This window comes from Prionailurus viverrinus, chromosome B1 (assembly GCF_022837055.1).
Source record: "Prionailurus viverrinus isolate Anna chromosome B1, UM_Priviv_1.0, whole genome shotgun sequence".
Taxonomy (NCBI): domain Eukaryota; kingdom Metazoa; phylum Chordata; class Mammalia; order Carnivora; family Felidae; genus Prionailurus; species Prionailurus viverrinus.
Genome location: NC_062564.1, coordinates 97,345,621 through 97,362,694, shown reverse-complemented (window position 1 = coordinate 97,362,694; position 17,074 = coordinate 97,345,621). Strand labels below are relative to the sequence as shown.

General features: G+C 36.3%; 1 protein-coding gene across 3 annotated transcripts in view; it reads left to right on the top strand.

The window, feature by feature from the left end:
* Positions 1 to 17,074, top strand: part of INTU (inturned planar cell polarity protein) — a 94,401-nt gene that overhangs the window by 18,223 nt on the left and 59,104 nt on the right. For all 3 annotated transcript variants that reach the window (XR_007151854.1, XM_047857525.1, XM_047857524.1), the window contains exons 3-4: positions 5,717 to 5,802; positions 16,050 to 16,253. Coding sequence is in view for 2 of the 3 variants with exons in the window: in XM_047857525.1 (XP_047713481.1) it covers positions 5,717 to 5,802; positions 16,050 to 16,253 (290 nt within the window). In the remaining variant the exon portion in view is untranslated. The remainder of the gene's footprint in view (positions 1 to 5,716; positions 5,803 to 16,049; positions 16,254 to 17,074) is intronic.

Below are 17,074 nucleotides of genomic sequence, written 5' to 3'. Positions count from 1 at the left end.
ATACATTCATAAGATAGACAAATCTTAAGTGTACATTCAGCAAATTTTGTCATGTGTATATACCTGTGTAACTGCCACCCAGATCAAGATATAGAACATTTCCAGTACCCGGAAGTCTCCATGGTCCCTCCTCCCAGTTAATGCCCTCTCCCAAAGGTAATCTGAAAGTCAAGTTTTCTGTCAATAGAGTTGATTTTGCCTCCTCCTCTTTTCTTATTGTTTTATTTTGCCTCTTCTTGAACTTCATATAAATAGAAATATATGGTGTGCATTCCCGTGTGTTTATTTTCTTTATTATAATCTGTGAGAAATATCCAAGTTGTTGCTATATAGTATTCCATTGGAATGTACACTATTATATTTCCATTTCATTGTTGATGGACATTCTGGTTGTTTCCAGTTAAAACATTTGAAGTACTTTTTTTGTTTTTTTAAATCAGTTTTTTTTAATGTTTATTTATTTATTTTGAGAGTGAGAGAAAGAGAGTATGTTAGTGCACATGAACAGGGGAGGAAAGGCAGAGAAGGAGAGAGAAAATCCCAAGCAGGCTCTGCACTGTCAGAGCCCCACGTGGAGCTCGATCTCATGAACTATGAGATCATGATCTGAGCCAAAATCAAAAGTCAGACACCTAGCCAACTGAGCTACCCAGGCACCCCTGATGTGCTTTTTTAAAAAGATGGATTTTTTTTTAATAAGTATTTAATGGATGGTTTTATTCTTTAATATTTTGCATGTTGTTATTTGATACACATTTTTATTTTCACCTTCTGTAATACTTGCAACATTTCAATTTTCTCATTGAAGGGAACTCTCCTGTGTTTGTCTCTCCTTCCTCCCATTTCTTTCCCACATTTTGCCTGTGGTACTCGACTCAGCAGTAAAGGAAAGAAACTGAAGCAGTGAGTTCATTGGAAAGATAGAATTTTAGAATTTTTAGGCCTTCCTAGAGACCTTCTCATGTAGTTAATTCCTTCTACAGCTGAGTACCAAAGGAATTACATGATTTACCCAGGAACAAGGGCAGTCAGTGATAAAGCTGTGACCTACAAGTTCTGATTTCCATTCACAAAGTTCTTTTACTTGCTGTAGTGTTCACTTGAAGGGATGGGGAAGTGCCAAAGGATCTCTCTTTGAAGAAAAAGAAAAGAAATTATTTAATCCTTTCAAAATGTAATTTGGAAGTAAGGATTAAGCTACAACAATGTACTTTTTAAACCAATTAATCCATTTTGAGACACTTATCCAAAAGAACCTAAAACAGATCTGTAAACCATGGCCTGCATGTCATATCACGCCTACCACCCATGTTTGTACAGTCTGCAAACTAAGAATGGCTTTCACTTTTTCAATGATTAAAAAAAAAATGAAGGGAGCGCCTGGGTGGCGCAGTCGGTTAAGCATCCGACTTCAGCCAGGTCACGATCTCGCGGTCTGTGAGTTCGAGCCCCGCATCAGGCTCTGGGCTGATGGCTCGGAGCCTGGAGCCTGTTTCCAATTCTGTGTCTCCCTCTCTCTCTGCCCCTCCCCCGTTCATGCTCTGTCTCTCTCTGTCCCAAAAATAAATAAACGTTGAAAAAAAATTTTTTTTTTAAAAATCAAAAGAATAATATTTTATTACATAAGAAAACTTTATGAAAGTCAGATATTAATGTTTATAAATAAAATTGTATTGGAACACAGCCACATTCGTTTATTGTTTATTGCTGCTTTCAAGCTACAGTTGCAAATTTGAGTAGTTGCTGCAACAAAACCATATGGCCTGCAGAACCTAAAGTATTTACTTATCTTGCCCTTTACAGAAGAAGTTTGCTGACCCCAAATGTAAAAGAAGGAAAAACTATGCGCATGAAAACATTTATTTAAGGGGCACCTGGGTGGCTAATTGGTTAAGCGTTCGACTTCAGCTCATGGTTTGTGGGTTCAAGTCCCGTGTCGGGCTCTGCTGACAGCTCAGAGCCTGGAGCCTGCTGCAGATTTTGTGTGTGTATGTCTCTCTCTCTGCCCCCTGCCCTGCTCACGCTCTCTGTCTCTGTCTCTCTCTCTCAAAATTAATAAACTTTAAAAAAGGTAAAAAACGTAAAAAACATTTATTTAAACATTTTTTAGTAGTAAAAAATAAAAAAGCATGAAAATGTCAAACTGGAGTATGGTTATTTGAATTATAATTTAATAAATGTAAGTGTTATTTGACTATTAAAATTATAATCTAAAAACAGTGTGGGGCACCTGGGTGGCTCAGTCGGTTAAATGCCAACTTCAGCTCAGGTCATGATCTCACAGTTCATGGGTTTGAGCCCCGCATTAGGCACTATGCTGACAGCTTGCTTCGCATTGTGTGTCTCCCTCTCTCTCTGGTCCCCACCTCTCCCAGCCTCTCACCACTGGTGCTCTGTCTCTCTGTCTCTCAAAAATAAACAAACATTAAAAATAAATTAAAAATAAATAAAAACAACGAACTAACATCAGAATTCTTACGACTTGAGAGGTTTAAAAGGATGAAATTCCTTTATATCTCATTTGTGCCAGTATAGGTAAAGACTAAAAATAATTTGCAAAAATAATTATGGTTACAATGCTGGGGTCATCAACAACGTTTCCAACATTTCTGTATTATTATTTTCTATTTTAATGAGAAATAAAAACCTTGCACTATTTCTTTTCCAGCCTCATCAGGTAATGTGATATTTTACTTAATCAAACTTTTTGAATGATAGTTACAGTATATGAGTCACCATTATTTAAGGATTTCTAGAATGACAGGTTAGGAGGGACCTTAATTTTCTGCTTATGCCTGCATATTATAAATGAAGGATTGGTATTGAAGCTCAAAAAATACATAATAAAGTTAATTCTCTCAAAACTTAAGAATTTTTCAATAAATGCCTTGATGGTAAATACATTAACTTGAAAGTGTAAAATGGCAGTGTGGTAACTATGTTTGAAAAGCCAGATTCTCTTCTCCCTGAAGTCAGATTCAGCCTAATTTACATAACCAATTTAAATTCACAGTCTGGTCCCACACCACTGGCACATACATATTTCCCAGTCTTTCTCCTCTAACAAGATTTATTATTTTTCTCCAGCAACCTCTATGTACCTGTGTATCCAGATCTGTTCTTTATTATTTATAGTTCCTGATTCTCATTTGGTGCTTAGCCAAGACTGCTTTGTATTGTTAGGCAGGTGTATTCATTTTCATTTTGTATTGTTAAGCAGGTAATTTGTGCTGTGACAAATTACCACAAACGTAGTGGTTTAAAACAACACAAATTTATCGTCTTGCAGTTCTGGAAGTCAGAAGTCTAAGATGTGTCCTCTTGCACTAAAATCAAAGTATCCGTAGGACTACATTCCTCTGAATTCTCTAGAGTCCCTTTCCTTGGCCGGCATTCAGAGGCCACTGGAATTCCTTGCCTTGTGGTCCTTTCCTCCAACTTCAAAGCCAACAGTATAGTATCCTCAAGTCTCTCTCTGCCTCTGACCCTCCTGCCTCCTTTCTTATAAATACCCTCTGATTACATTGGGCCCACTTAGATAATCTCCCAATGTCAACATCCTTAACTTGATTACATCTGCAAAGTCCCTTTTGCCATGTAAGGTAACATTCACAGATTTCAGTGATTAAGATGTGGACAACTTTGGGAGACCACTAATCTACCTACCACAGTGGGGATTTTTAGGTAAAATAATGAGTTTTAATTTTTTCTCTTTGTAATGGTAGTATTTTTTTAATGTAGACAGTTTAGAAAATATAATTAAGCAAAAAGAGAAAAAGCACATACACCCAAAGGCAAAATTTTTATATGTAGCTTTTCTTTTTCCTGTATTTATGTGTAATAGTTTTGTATTAAAAATAATTTCTTAACCTGTATATTCATTTTGTATATAGTATAAATATAACAGTAAACAAACTTTGGCATTTAGTTTTTCATGGGCCTTGGTACCCTTCAGTACACATTTGATATTAAGTAGATGCTGAGAAATTGATGGATTTTCTCAAATGATTAATTTTACATTGAGGAACAGATTTAAGCACTGTGATAAACTGATTTCACCTCTTTATATTTTATTTGACTTTGAATGTATCTCGATAAAATTTTCCACCAGCACACACCATTTCTTACCTAACAATTCAAACTAATTCATGCAATTCATTTCCTTTTAGCCTTTGACAGTGCATACTAATGACTTCTGTGTCCTTGTTGAGAAAGAACTTTCCTGGAGTGTATACTGCCCACTGTAGTGATACGATGTCCAGGAAGCCTGCCATTTCTGAGTCACAGAGATGCTGAGAAAAACTTGAGGCAAACAAATATCTGGGAGAATGAGAAGTAGATATAACTCTTCTGTTATAGAAACACAAATTTTTTAGGGCGACTTCATGGTTCAGTCAGTTAAGTGTCCAACTTTGGCTCAGGTCATTATCTTGCCATTCATGAGTTTGAGCCCTGCATTGGGCTCTGTGCAAACAGCTCAGAGCCTGGAGCTTGCTTTAGATTCTGTGTCTCCCTCTCTCTCTACCCCTCCCCCTGCTATCACTCTGTCTCTCTCTCTCTGTCTCAAAAATTAAAAAAAAAAAAAAAGAAAGAAAGAAATTTTTCTACTAAACTTTTAAAAATATTTTGTATACTACACTCACTCTAAAATTAATTTTCATACCTGTTATGATGATATATGTATGGTTCCTACTTTTAGAGCTTTGTTAAACATGTTTTCAGATGATTACTCCCTGTAACATTATCTATGTTGTCCAAGGCTGTTCACTACATAAACATCCTTGAAAAAATAATTCAGAGCAAGGACTTTCAGTGCCTTAGCTTACAAGATATACAAAAACATGAGAGATTGATGGAGAATTGTTTACCAACACTATTATCTATATACATGTTTATTATCTGTCTTCCCCAAAGCATATGAAGTTCCATGAGGGTAGAGATTTTTGTCTGTTTTATTCAATTCTCTATCTGTAGTGCCTAGAACAGTAAATGGTACATAGTAGGTGCTCAATAAATATCTGTTGGATGAATAGTAATTATTTGGTCCATTTCCTAATGATATGATTGATTAGAAATGATAAAAAATAACCCTTGTATGTATATATTTCTATTAATAAAGCTCATTGGTATTTTGATATTACCTCTAATTATGTTGTAAAAGTAAATTTCCATCTTAACATTGATCTTTACTTTATGAAAGCAACCAAATTTAATAAACATACACATTTAAAGAAAAGCCATGGAGAAAGCGATTTTTACCAAAACGGCTGTGCATTTTGTTATGATTGGGGCCTTTGAAACAAAGGCATAGATCAATAACAGCAAATCCTGCAGCATACTGAGTTATGCCACATGGATTGAATTAAAATTTTAGCTAAATTTTTTCACTGTGGGTTTAAGTGAATAGATTCAGTTTTGCTAAGTGCAGTACTTGTCCTTTGAGTTTACATAATGCTCTCAAATTATATTCAAAATGAGAATATTCATCTCTTTAAATCTCCATAGGTTGTATTTAGTTATGGCACTGTGTTGGGCTGTGTTATGTCAGAAAAGAGTGGAGTGGGAGCTTACCTCTGCTGCTAATGAAGTGTATAAAAATACATAATGAGTTCCATAGACTTTGAAGAGGTCAGAATAGATGCTTTTTAATCTTCTAATTCTAGATCTTTTTGGGTTTTGTATATTCATACAACCACCTTTGTTACTCTGTTTTCAGGTGATGTCCTTGTTGCTGTGAATGACGTGGATGTGACTTCTGAAAACATAGAAAGGGTTCTGTCTTGCATTCCTGGACCCATGCAGGTATGGGCAATCTTTTTCTATATTCTTTGATGAATTAAAAATAAGGACATCTTGTACTGTTTTCTTTTTTTAAGATTCTGAAAATGACCATGTATAACGTGAATTGCACTTACATACTTGACTGAGGGGTTTTTTTTTTTTTATGTTTATTTTTGAGAGAGAGAGAGTGTGAGCAGGGGAGGGACAGACAGAGAGGGAGACACAGAATCTGAAGCATACTCCATGCTCTGAGCTGTTAGCACAGAGCCCAACACAGGGCTTGAACTCATGAACCATGTGATGATGACCTGAGCTGAAGTCAGAAGCTCAACTGACTGAGTCACCCAGACGCCCCTACATACTTGACTATTTTAAAAAATTTGGCTCTTGTTAACATTTTTAGCTTTTGGAGATGATTCTAAATAGAGGAGAAATATCTACAAATAAAACTCCTCCTGGGGTGCCTGGGTGGCTCAATCAATTAAGTGTCCGACCCTTGATTTCCACTCAGGTTATGATCTCATGGTTCATGGGTTCAAGCCCAACATTGGGCTCAGTGCTGAGCATTGAGCCTGCTTGGGATTCTCTCTTTCCCTCGCTCTCTGCCCCTCCCTGGCTCATGCTTGCTCATTCTTTCTCAAAATAAATAAATAAACTTAAAAAAATTAAACAAAAAAACTTATCCTAAGTAAGCAGGAACAATGACAATAATAAAAAGATCTATAATGACTAACCTGTCATTATAACTACCATATATGTTGATGAAAATCCAGTTCCTAGAAAAGTCATTTTGAACAGTCATGGAATTTTCTTTTCTCTAATTTATTAAAATCACTATTAAGTTTTTTAAAATGTGGTTTTGTTTATTTTAAAAACTATACCAGTTTGTTTTTTTCTGTTATCTAGTTTAACCTTATTCCCAAGCTCTTATTTAGGTATTTAATGAATTATTTTTCATTCCTTGTAGGTAAAAATAAATCTCTTTCATAATAGTTATTTTGATAGTCTAAGCATTGACATTTTGTATCATAGATGACATTTTTAGGTCCTTAGGTGAATTTTTAAAGTGCTATACTTTCTATTTATGAATGCTTTGCTCTTGTTAGTATCAGGAATTAGCTGGGGTGCCTGGATGGCTCAGTCAGTTAAGTGTCCGTCTCTTGGTTTCAGCTCAGGTCATGATCTCACAGTTTGTGAGTTCAAGCTCCACATTGGGCCCTATGCTGACAGTGTAGAGCCTGCTTGGGATTCTCTCTCTCTCTCTCTCTCTCTCTCTCTCTCTCTCTATCCCTCCCCAACTTGTGAGCTCATGTTCTCTCTCTCTCTTTCTCTCTGTCTCTCTCTGTCTCTCTCTCTGTGTTTCTCTCTCTCTGTCTCTCTGTCTCAAAAATAAATAAACTTTTTTTTTTAAAGTTAGACTGTGGGAGAATGAAGCAACTTTCTGGATTGATCAGGATGATTTGAGATTCTGAAATATTGGCACCCACTATGAAATTCTTTATTTTCTAAGAAATAACATTTCCCTTATTTCACTTTTTTCTCTTAAAACACACACACACCAAACATATACATGGATGCTCTGTAAAAGTAGCTATCTTTGGAAATGCAAAATGAAAGTGCTGGAATAAGTATGGTAGCTAGTGACCAGCAGTGCTTAGGAATGGGTAGAGAGATATCGATGGAGACAAGGTGGTGTTCGAAATATTAACAATCAGGCAGACACCAGCCATACTGCTGAAATAGTGTATACTGTTGTCTCCTTTGGTTGCCAGATGTGGAGAGGTCAGCCAAGGTACTGTGGTTCCTCAGGGTGCTCAGATAGCAGCTACTTACGAATCAGTAATGAAGAATTATGTATTTTAACAACTGAACCAGCTTCACCCAAGTAAACTGGCTGTATGTCAGCCCTGGGTAAGGGCTTCTCCTTTCTTGCCTCTGTCAGTTGCCAGTGTCTGCCAGTCTTGCCACAGTTCAACCATGTCTCTTCAGTTTTCCAAAAAAGAAAAATTATGTTTACAGTGGAGTCACATTATACTTATGTTTAATTGTCATTTGCAAATTCAGCTATGCGCACTCAGAAGAAAAAGAAGAGGAAGAAGTAATGATTTAAATATTTTGGTCCAGTTCCACCCACCATTTACATGTCCTCGTTAAGTGTGAAGTAGGAGTCGTTTATCTGCTCCTTGCCCAGTTTGCGTTTTACAGCGTGAGCATCTTGCTGCATGAAGTGTGGTTCTGGATTTAAACACACACACACACACACACACACACACACACACACACAGCTTTTATGTGCCAATATGTACATCTTGTACCTAAATGAAGAAATAGCAGTTTGTTTTGAAGATGGAAGAAAAACTGTTTTGAGTTGCTTGAATTTATCATATTGAGAGAATATGTTAATGCTCCAGTACTCTAGCACATTCCTGCCTTTCCTAATGTAAATTGAAAGTGATTTTGACACTATATAATTTGAAAATATAGTCCCATATTAAGATGTGTATTATTAAAATCTTTTTATTATTTAAGGAAATAATTTTTTCTTATTATAAAGGTAATACATGTTCACTGTAAAAAAAGAAAACGTAAGGGACAAAATCTTTTAAAATCCTGCCGCCTGAGGATATCTAGTATTAATATTTTGGAATACTTTATTCTAATTTAACCCTTTGAGTATAAACATGTATACATTTGTTTGCTTTACTAGCAGAATCGGTATTATAGCTGTGTCATAGTCAAAAGCAGGCACCAGCATTTGGGACAACATGTCTTGAATAATGATTTAGAACATAGTTAAAATTCTTTTAACTAGAAATAATGTTTAATTGGTAAACCACGTTTTTCTTACATCATTAGTATTGAAAGTGGGGAAAACTATAAGCTTCTCTATACCAGCCATATAAACTAGGAGGCTCAGGGAGGGTAAGAGTAGGCCTGGGAAGGGAACTAGTGTTTGTACGTGCCAGGCATATGTCGGTGTTTTGCTAATATCGTTTCACTTATTCTTTATAACAGTCTGTAAGATGCCAGTAATTGTATTTCTATTTTACATGTGAAGAAAAAGAATCTAAGAGAGATTTAATGATTTATCCTAGGTAGTAGAATTAATAACTCAAGGAACTGAAACTGACTCCAGTGCACAATCCTTCCCTTTGTCACAAAGCCTGGGTGGGTCTTCACTCCTACTGGGTCAGAACTAACTGAGGTGAACTTATCCCAGAAAAAGTTGTTTTACCTGCTTTGTATCTATGGCATCTAAAACAGTTATTTAAGCAATAAGAGGAGAGGAATGCTAATTTATAAAGAATACCATAGGAGACTTTTTAGCATTTAAATTTGAAAATATCTAACAGCAACATTTTCAGCTTCTACTCAGGGTATAAAAATGGTCTGAAGGCTTCATGTGACAGAATATGGCCTGGGAGATACCTACAATGTGGTAATGTGGTAGGATGAGGTCAGATCTCCATTTTAAAACCTTGCTCTGAGCAATTTGCCAGATTCTTCAGGGCTTCAGTTTTCTCATCTATAATCAGAGTAGATTTGAGCAAATATATCTGAGCCCAGTTCCAACTCTGCAGTTCTGTGTTTGGTTTTTGAATAAGTTCTGTTACAAATAGATTCCAAATACCAGAATGAGATCCAGAGGTGAAGCCTATACGCTAGGTAAGATATAAAAAGCCCAAATCATTTTCTTTCAAAGCCAAGTTTTAACATTCTGCAAAAACAGTTGTCTTAGAGTGTCCAAAAATTTAACTATCATGAAAGGAAAAAAAGGCTGGAGAACTATTCTAGACTAAGGCAGACTGAAGTGACATATAACTAAATACAGTGGCTAATCCTTAATTGATCCTGGATTGCAGTGGGAAATAGTCATATTGGGACAATTGGGAAAATTTGGACACAGACTTTGAGAACAATATTGTATTGAATATTCAGATTCCTAAATGTGATCATTATATTTGGTTGTGTAGGAGAATGCCTCAGTCCTTAGTACATACATGCTCAAGTATTTAGCAATGAAACATTAAAATGTCTGCAGATAATTCTGAAGTGATTCAGTCAATTTTTTTAATGTTTTATTTATTTTTGAGAGAGTGAACAGAGGGGAGGAACAGAGAGAGGGGAACAGAGGATCTGAAGCAAGCCCTGCACCGATAGCATTAAGCCTGATGTGGGACTTGAACCCACAAACCGCGAGATCATAACCTGAGCCAAAGTTGGATGCTCAACTGACTGAGCCACCCAGGTGTTCCAGTCAATATTTTTTTAGTACATAGAGTGGGAGTGAGGATGGAAGGAGAGAGGAATATGACAGAGAAGAGAAGGAGAAAGGAAATGTAACAAAATGTTAAGCATTGTTAAAACTGGATGAGGAATAATACATGGGTAATTATTATATTCTTCCAACTTTTCTGTAGGTTTGAAATGTTTTAAATTAAGAAGTTGTAGGTTTGAAAAAAAGAGGTTTTAGGTATTTAAAATGACAATAAAGGTGCAAGTACCCTTCTAATTACCTACTTTTGTGATTTTGATCTCCTGCCACAGCTCTGTGCACTCATTTATTCTACAAGCACATAATTGTGCAGGTAGTATACTACCCACTCCTGGCTTGATCAGGGTTTTTGTGTCCACATTTTGCAGTTGACCAGGGTTGATTGCATTAAGTACTGGGCCATAGTTCATTTTCCTGGAGATTTGGAGGGAGCCAACTCCTTTTAAGGAGATCGGCCTGTGGAACATTAGTCCCGGACTCTTACCTCTCAAGTACTTCTTAGGACCAAGAGAGCGGGGAAAAGTTTTCTTAAAGGAGATGATATTTGGGTGGAATTTTTTAACTTTTATTATTTTCTTGTTACACAAAAATGATATTCATATATGCTGTGGAAAGATTAGGAAATTGACTGGCAAAATTTTTAAAAATATGTATTTGGGGGCTCCTGGGTGGCTCAGTCAGTTAAGTGTCCAACTCTTGGTTTCGACTCAGTTCATGATCTCACAGTTCATGAAATCAAGCCCTGAGTCACGCTCTGCAGTGATAGCCCAGAACCTGCTTGGGATTCTCCTTTTCCTTCTCTATCCGTCCCTAGCTAGCATGCTGGCTCTCTCTCTCTCTCTCTCTCTCTCTCTCTCAGAATAAATAAATAAATTTTTTTAAAAAAGTGTAAACCTTCTCTGTTTCAGAACCCAGAAGTAACCATCTGTGTTGATATTTTATTTTTAAATTTGTTAATGTTTTTATTTATTTCTGAGAGAGAGAGAGAGAGAGAGAGAGAGAATGAACAGGGAGGAGCAGAGAGTGGGAGACAAATTATCTGAAGCAAGCTCCGCCCTGACAGCAGAGAGCCCTATGCAGGGTTTGATTTAACTCACAAACCGTGAGACCGTGATCTGAGCTGAAGTCAGATGCTTAACCAACCGAGCTACCCAGTCTTGATATTTTTAAAGTGGAGGACTGACTTGGTCAGATTTGCATTTTAGGAATATTTCACTCTGAATGGGACTGGAGTTTGGGAAACCAGGTGACTGGCTTCACAGCAGTCAGAAGAGAGGTGATAAAGGCCTGAGCAAGGTTTTGGCTGTGGATATGGAAGAAGGAGTAGATTACATTTAAGATAATGTGAATTGAAGAGGATACTTCCTGCAGAATAAAAGGAAGTCCAAGGTGCCTTCCAGGTTTTGTCTTGAGTAACTCAGTGAGATTGTCCAAAAGAGAAGAGGATCAAGCGGAGAGAATTTGCTGACTCAGATAGACTCAATTCCTTCAGAATTTTGATGGAGGAACTTTCAAAGCTTCTGTCAGACAAAGGAGAAAGGATCAGACATGCAGATAGTAGCCAGGTGTTGTGAGAGAGACTGTGAGGGCCATAAGGCAGAAGTGAGAGACTGGTCAGCTCTTGGAGCTGCTTCAGATTCTGACAACCTCCCTCGTTCCCATCTCTGAAGAGGATGGCATGGAGAGAAAGAATTTGCTTGTTTGACAGAGGCTGAAGAGACATTGCTGGTTACATGGAAGGGTTAAAGATAGAAGTAGAGAGGGGGTAATTAAGGAAACAAGATTTTGGAAGTGATGAGTTATAGAGAGCATGTCCTTAGACCCTGAGGAGAGGCACATCATCTCCTGAACTGGAAGGAGAGGAAGAAAGAAAGAATGGGCAAATTGCACACACACACAAAAATGTTTTGAGAGAGACCCACAACAAGGAATGGTAAAACATGTCACAGGTTAACATCTAGGAAGGAACAACAGACTTGAAAACCCTTTTATAGGAAGTTTCATGTAAACTATTTTACATTAGATGTTTCTTAATAAAAGTTTTTTTCTATAAAAAATTCTATGTATATCAACCCCTTTTAAAAATAGCACTTACCTTTTAATTTAGTTGTCTCACCCATTTTCATTTTATCAAGGCAACCAGATATCCTGACATTTTAGAGCTACCTAACATGTAAGCTTTTCAAAATGTCTGGCCAAAGTGTAATTATCTTTGCACTTGAAGCTAACTTTACTTAAATCAGAAGAATGGTGGCTAAAATAGTTCTTAAAAGAATTTTAATGGATGGTTCTGTGGTCTGTGTATTTGTTTGAGTTTGTGACATGGTGAGGGGAAAACGTCCTTACACCACCGAAAAGAAGTGCAGTTGTTTGCCAAGTATAACATTCGTTTTCAAGTATGTCATTTTTCACTAAGCATAGCAAACTAGTCTTAAATTTTAGGTTGTTGTTGCTGCCTCAAGTAAAATTAGTGAATTTTCATTTTGAGTTTACCACCTCATTTCCTTTTGTCATTTTTGGTTAGTTACACCTGTTTTTTTGACCTCTCCACCCACAAGAATCTCAGCTGGAAAAGATGCCCTCCCTGTACTGAAGCATGTTTCTTTCTCTGAAGACCACCTTTCTCCTTGTTCACCACTGGTATGCATATCTCTTACAGACACTCCCAACACAAACCCAGCCTGTCTCTCTGACACCTATTTCCCTAGGATGTCACTCATCATGTGCTCCCTGCAGTCAGATTTCTCCTCCCCCACTCCACTTATATATATGGTTCCTCGCCAAAGCCCACTGCTGGGGACAATCTCAAATCTCCCATCTATCCTGTCATAAGGTCTAGGTTCTGAATTCCCCCAAATTCTTAGGATTTCTCACATTTTCAAGGAACACCACCAAAGGCTCCCATATATTTTCTTTTGGACACACTTAAATTCTCATTCTCAGATAAAAGGACCCTCAACCACCAAGCCATTCACTTCATGAGATCCTTGTTCAAGGATTTTATATGTCTATGCTTATGTTTGTATTTCTGTTTATGCAGACATATGTTGAGCATTGCCCTCTACTACAGATGCAACTCTCAGAACATAGTCTTTCAGGTCATCTAATGCTTACCTGTTGCTTTTTTTGGATCAAAACCTCACACCAAAGGGGTGTCTGGGTGGTTCAGTTGGTTGAGTGTCCGACTTTGGTTCAGGTCATGATCTCGCGGTTTGTGAGTTCGAGCCCCGTGTTGGGCTCTGTGCCGACAGCTCAGAGCTTGGAGCCTGCTTCAGATTCTGTGCCCCCCCCCACCCCACCCCTGCTTGTGCTCTGTCTTTCTCTGTCTTTTAAAAATGAATAAACATAAAAAAAAAAAAAACTTTCACACCAAATATTCTTTTTCACATCCTTCTAAGATCTTTTCTAAAGCAACATCTCTTCAGCTATCTCTCACCGTCATCTTAAGTTTCATCAGATAATGCTTGATTGTTCCCATATAGGATCTCTAATTTTTTATATTTTTATTTAGTTTGCCTAATATTTCCCCCCCCACCCCCACCCCTCGCCCCAAATATACCAATTTTCTATTCAGCCTTTTTTGGACATAGTGTTGTAATATCAAGAGCCCATTTTTCAACATTAGGTTTATGGCAAACATGAAAAATTTAGTAAAGGTTTATCTTTTCTGTTTGGAATACAGTTACATGTTTTGTAAAGAAAACCATGATTATCAGGCCTCAGGAAAATTTTATGAAGAATTTCTCCTCTCCTACTTTCAATACAGACTACTGCTGATCTTGACCTAGTTTCTGTTTACCTTAAATATATACATATTGATGAATTTAGACCTCATGTCTCTTTTCTACTTAATACCATAAATCTGAGATTTATTTTAGAAAAGATGTTTATTTAACTAAATCCACGTTAGGTAGACAGAGATAATTTGGTGCCCCTGAAATGCCACAGACAGACAATTACAGATAAGCAAAATGGAATACAATCAAATAGTCCCTCCTTGCTAACAAAAAAGGACATTTTTCTTTTGGAAGGTTTTATTCATCAGGACAAATTTATTGTATAGTCTAATACTAACAATAATTAGATGGGCTGGTGTGATTATGAATGAGTTTTTAAAAATAATATGCTTAATATTTTTTATGAAAACATATAAATATAGAAAGCTCACTTTTAAAAAGAATGACTACATATGTTGGTATTCATCATGTATTTAAAGTTGGCCTTAAAAATGGTAACTCTTATAATAAATTATTAAAAATTAGAGATTATTTATTACTATCTTGATATATTACTATCTTGATAATAGCTTTTAAAGATTTCCCCTCAAAATATAACTTAATGTGTACAATTTTATCTGCTTTTAAATATTGGCTAGACATTCCCCCTGCTTTATTTGGGCTTGATTGACAAAAATTGTATATATTTAGGTTGTGCATGATTTCTTTTAAAGGATGCAGTGTGGGGGCGCCTGGGTGGCGCAGTCGGTTAAGCGTCCGACTTCAGCCAGGTCATGATCTCGCGGCCCGTGAGTTCGAGCCCCGCATCAGGCTCTGGGCTGATGGCTCAGAGCCTGGAGCCTGTTTCCGATTCTGTGTCTCCCTCTCTCTCTGCCCCTCCCCCGTTCATGCTCTGTCTCTCTCTGTCCCAAAAATAAATAAATGTTGAAAAAAAAATTAAAAAAAAAAATAAATAAATAAAAAAATAAAGGATGCAGTGTGATGATTTAATATACATATTAAAGTATGTTGAGCAGACTTCTTTATTCTTGATCAAGCATGAATTTATCGTCTGACTTCAAATTTAACCTAATTTTAAAGGAGTCATTACACTTTAATGTTTAAATTTGAAACTTTATGGATTATTACAGTTAGAATATCCTGTTTTACTCATCTATATTCTGATAAGATTTTAAACACAGGAATACTTTGTGGTTATATAGCTTATGATGATGTCCTTACTATACCAAATTAGCTATCTCTAGTGAAAACTTCTTTTAGTCAAGATACACACTGGTGCTTCTTTAAAATGAATGAGTTATCTTTGGCCAACTCATGGCCAAATTCAACTATCTACATCTCCTTTTTCAAGGAAAGGTAATTGAGAAGTGGAAGCTTCCTTTCAGCAACTGGAATATGGATGGCCACATTCTGGCTCTTACCAATCTTGTCAACCATGAAAATAAAACTGTCTTGATAAAACTGATAATCTTCTCAAGGTCATGGTCCGAGATCCAGCACATTGATAGTTTTCCTTGGTCTTTATTTAAAAAAAATTTTTTTTAACATTTATTTATTATTAAGAAACAGAGAGAGACAGAGCATGAGCATGGGAGGGGCAGAGAGAAGGGGAGATACAGAATCTGAAGCAGGCTCCCGGCTCTTAGCTGTCAGCACAGAGCCCGACACTGGGCTCAAACCCATGAGATCATGACCTGAGCCCAAGTCGGACACTTAACCAACTGAGCCACCTAGGCGCCCCTCCTTGGTCTTTAATTTAAAGGACCTCAAAGAATGTCTAAGAAAAATGTTTGACTATCACCTCGCTTGAAAGGAAAGCTAATCTGGTTTTATGAAGTTCCTTTTAATCCTAAATCTTCTTTTTTCCCTTCTCCAGATGAATCAGTGCTATCAGCATTCATAATAATAGTGTTGCTGTTTTTGAAATTATGAGATCATATGAATTCTTGTTTTTCCATGGCATTTCCTTTTGTTGTCAGTAACTTAGAATACAGTGACTAAATAAATGAATTTTTGTACACGTAATTATAAATTCTTACTCAATAAATATTTGTAATAATATGTGCTAGGCTAGGAGCTAGAGATAGAAATGTAAATAGACTACATAGTCCCTTCCGTAAAGAGCTCACATTCTAGGATGATATTTAGATATACTGTGTGTACCTGAATATATATGCATGTACAGACCCTTTTTTGTGAAAACTGCAGCTGACTTTCCCTTGTTGAAAAATCAACACATTGTTTAATTGTTAAAGGTAAAACTGACATTTGAGAATGCATATGCTGTGAAAAAGGAAACAACTCAACCAAAACAGAAAAAGACACAGTCGAACACAAGTGATTTAGTCAAACTTCTGTGGGGAGAAGAGGTTGAAGGGATCCAGCAAAATATCCTAAACACTCCTCATATCGTTATGTATCTCACACTACAGCTTGACTCGGAAACATCAAAGGAAGAGGTGAGTGCCTTCTCAAAAGTGCAAAGGAAAAGAATAAGTCTTTTCCTTTTATAGTCTTCCAGGTGAATAATAAGCACTTTTTTCAGTCATTCTGTGTCTTTATGGTTTTGGTATGTCTCTTACACAATCTTCTAATTGACAAACCTAATGAGTCCATTTATAGATTACTGAAATATTTGAATTTGTTTCTACCATCTTCTTTAAAAATTTCTATTTGAACTACTTTTTCCATAATATTTTCTTACCTGTTATTGGTTGCTGTAGTCTTTATTTCTATTTTTTTAGTAATTGCTCTTAAAATTTTGTCATATTTATCTTAGCAGACTCTAAAGCAGTACCTTAACTCTTTTTTAAAATAATTCAAGGCCCTTGGTACACCTTAATTCCAATTTCCCCTCTTCACATACATGCTATTTTCCTCAGTATTTTCATGCTATCACTTTTTTAAAAATTCCAGAAATTGGGTATAATTATACTAGTGTTACTACTATTAATTATTGTGACATTTTATATATTATAAAATATGTAAGTAATACATTATAAAAATGCATATTTTATACATTGTATTCCATACAAATGGACCTTCTTTAAATTTACATAAATGCTTACCACTTTCTTTACTATCTTTCTTATGTCTCTAGCTGTCCTTATTTGATCATTTTTCTTCTTCTTAAGACATATATTTTAGGTATTTCTTTTTAGTAAAAGTCTCTTGATGATAAATACCTTTTGTTGTTATTTATCTGATGATGTTGTTTTCACCTCCTCTTGAAAGGTGCTTTATAATTATTACTACATTGTGTTAGTCAAAATAGGCCAAT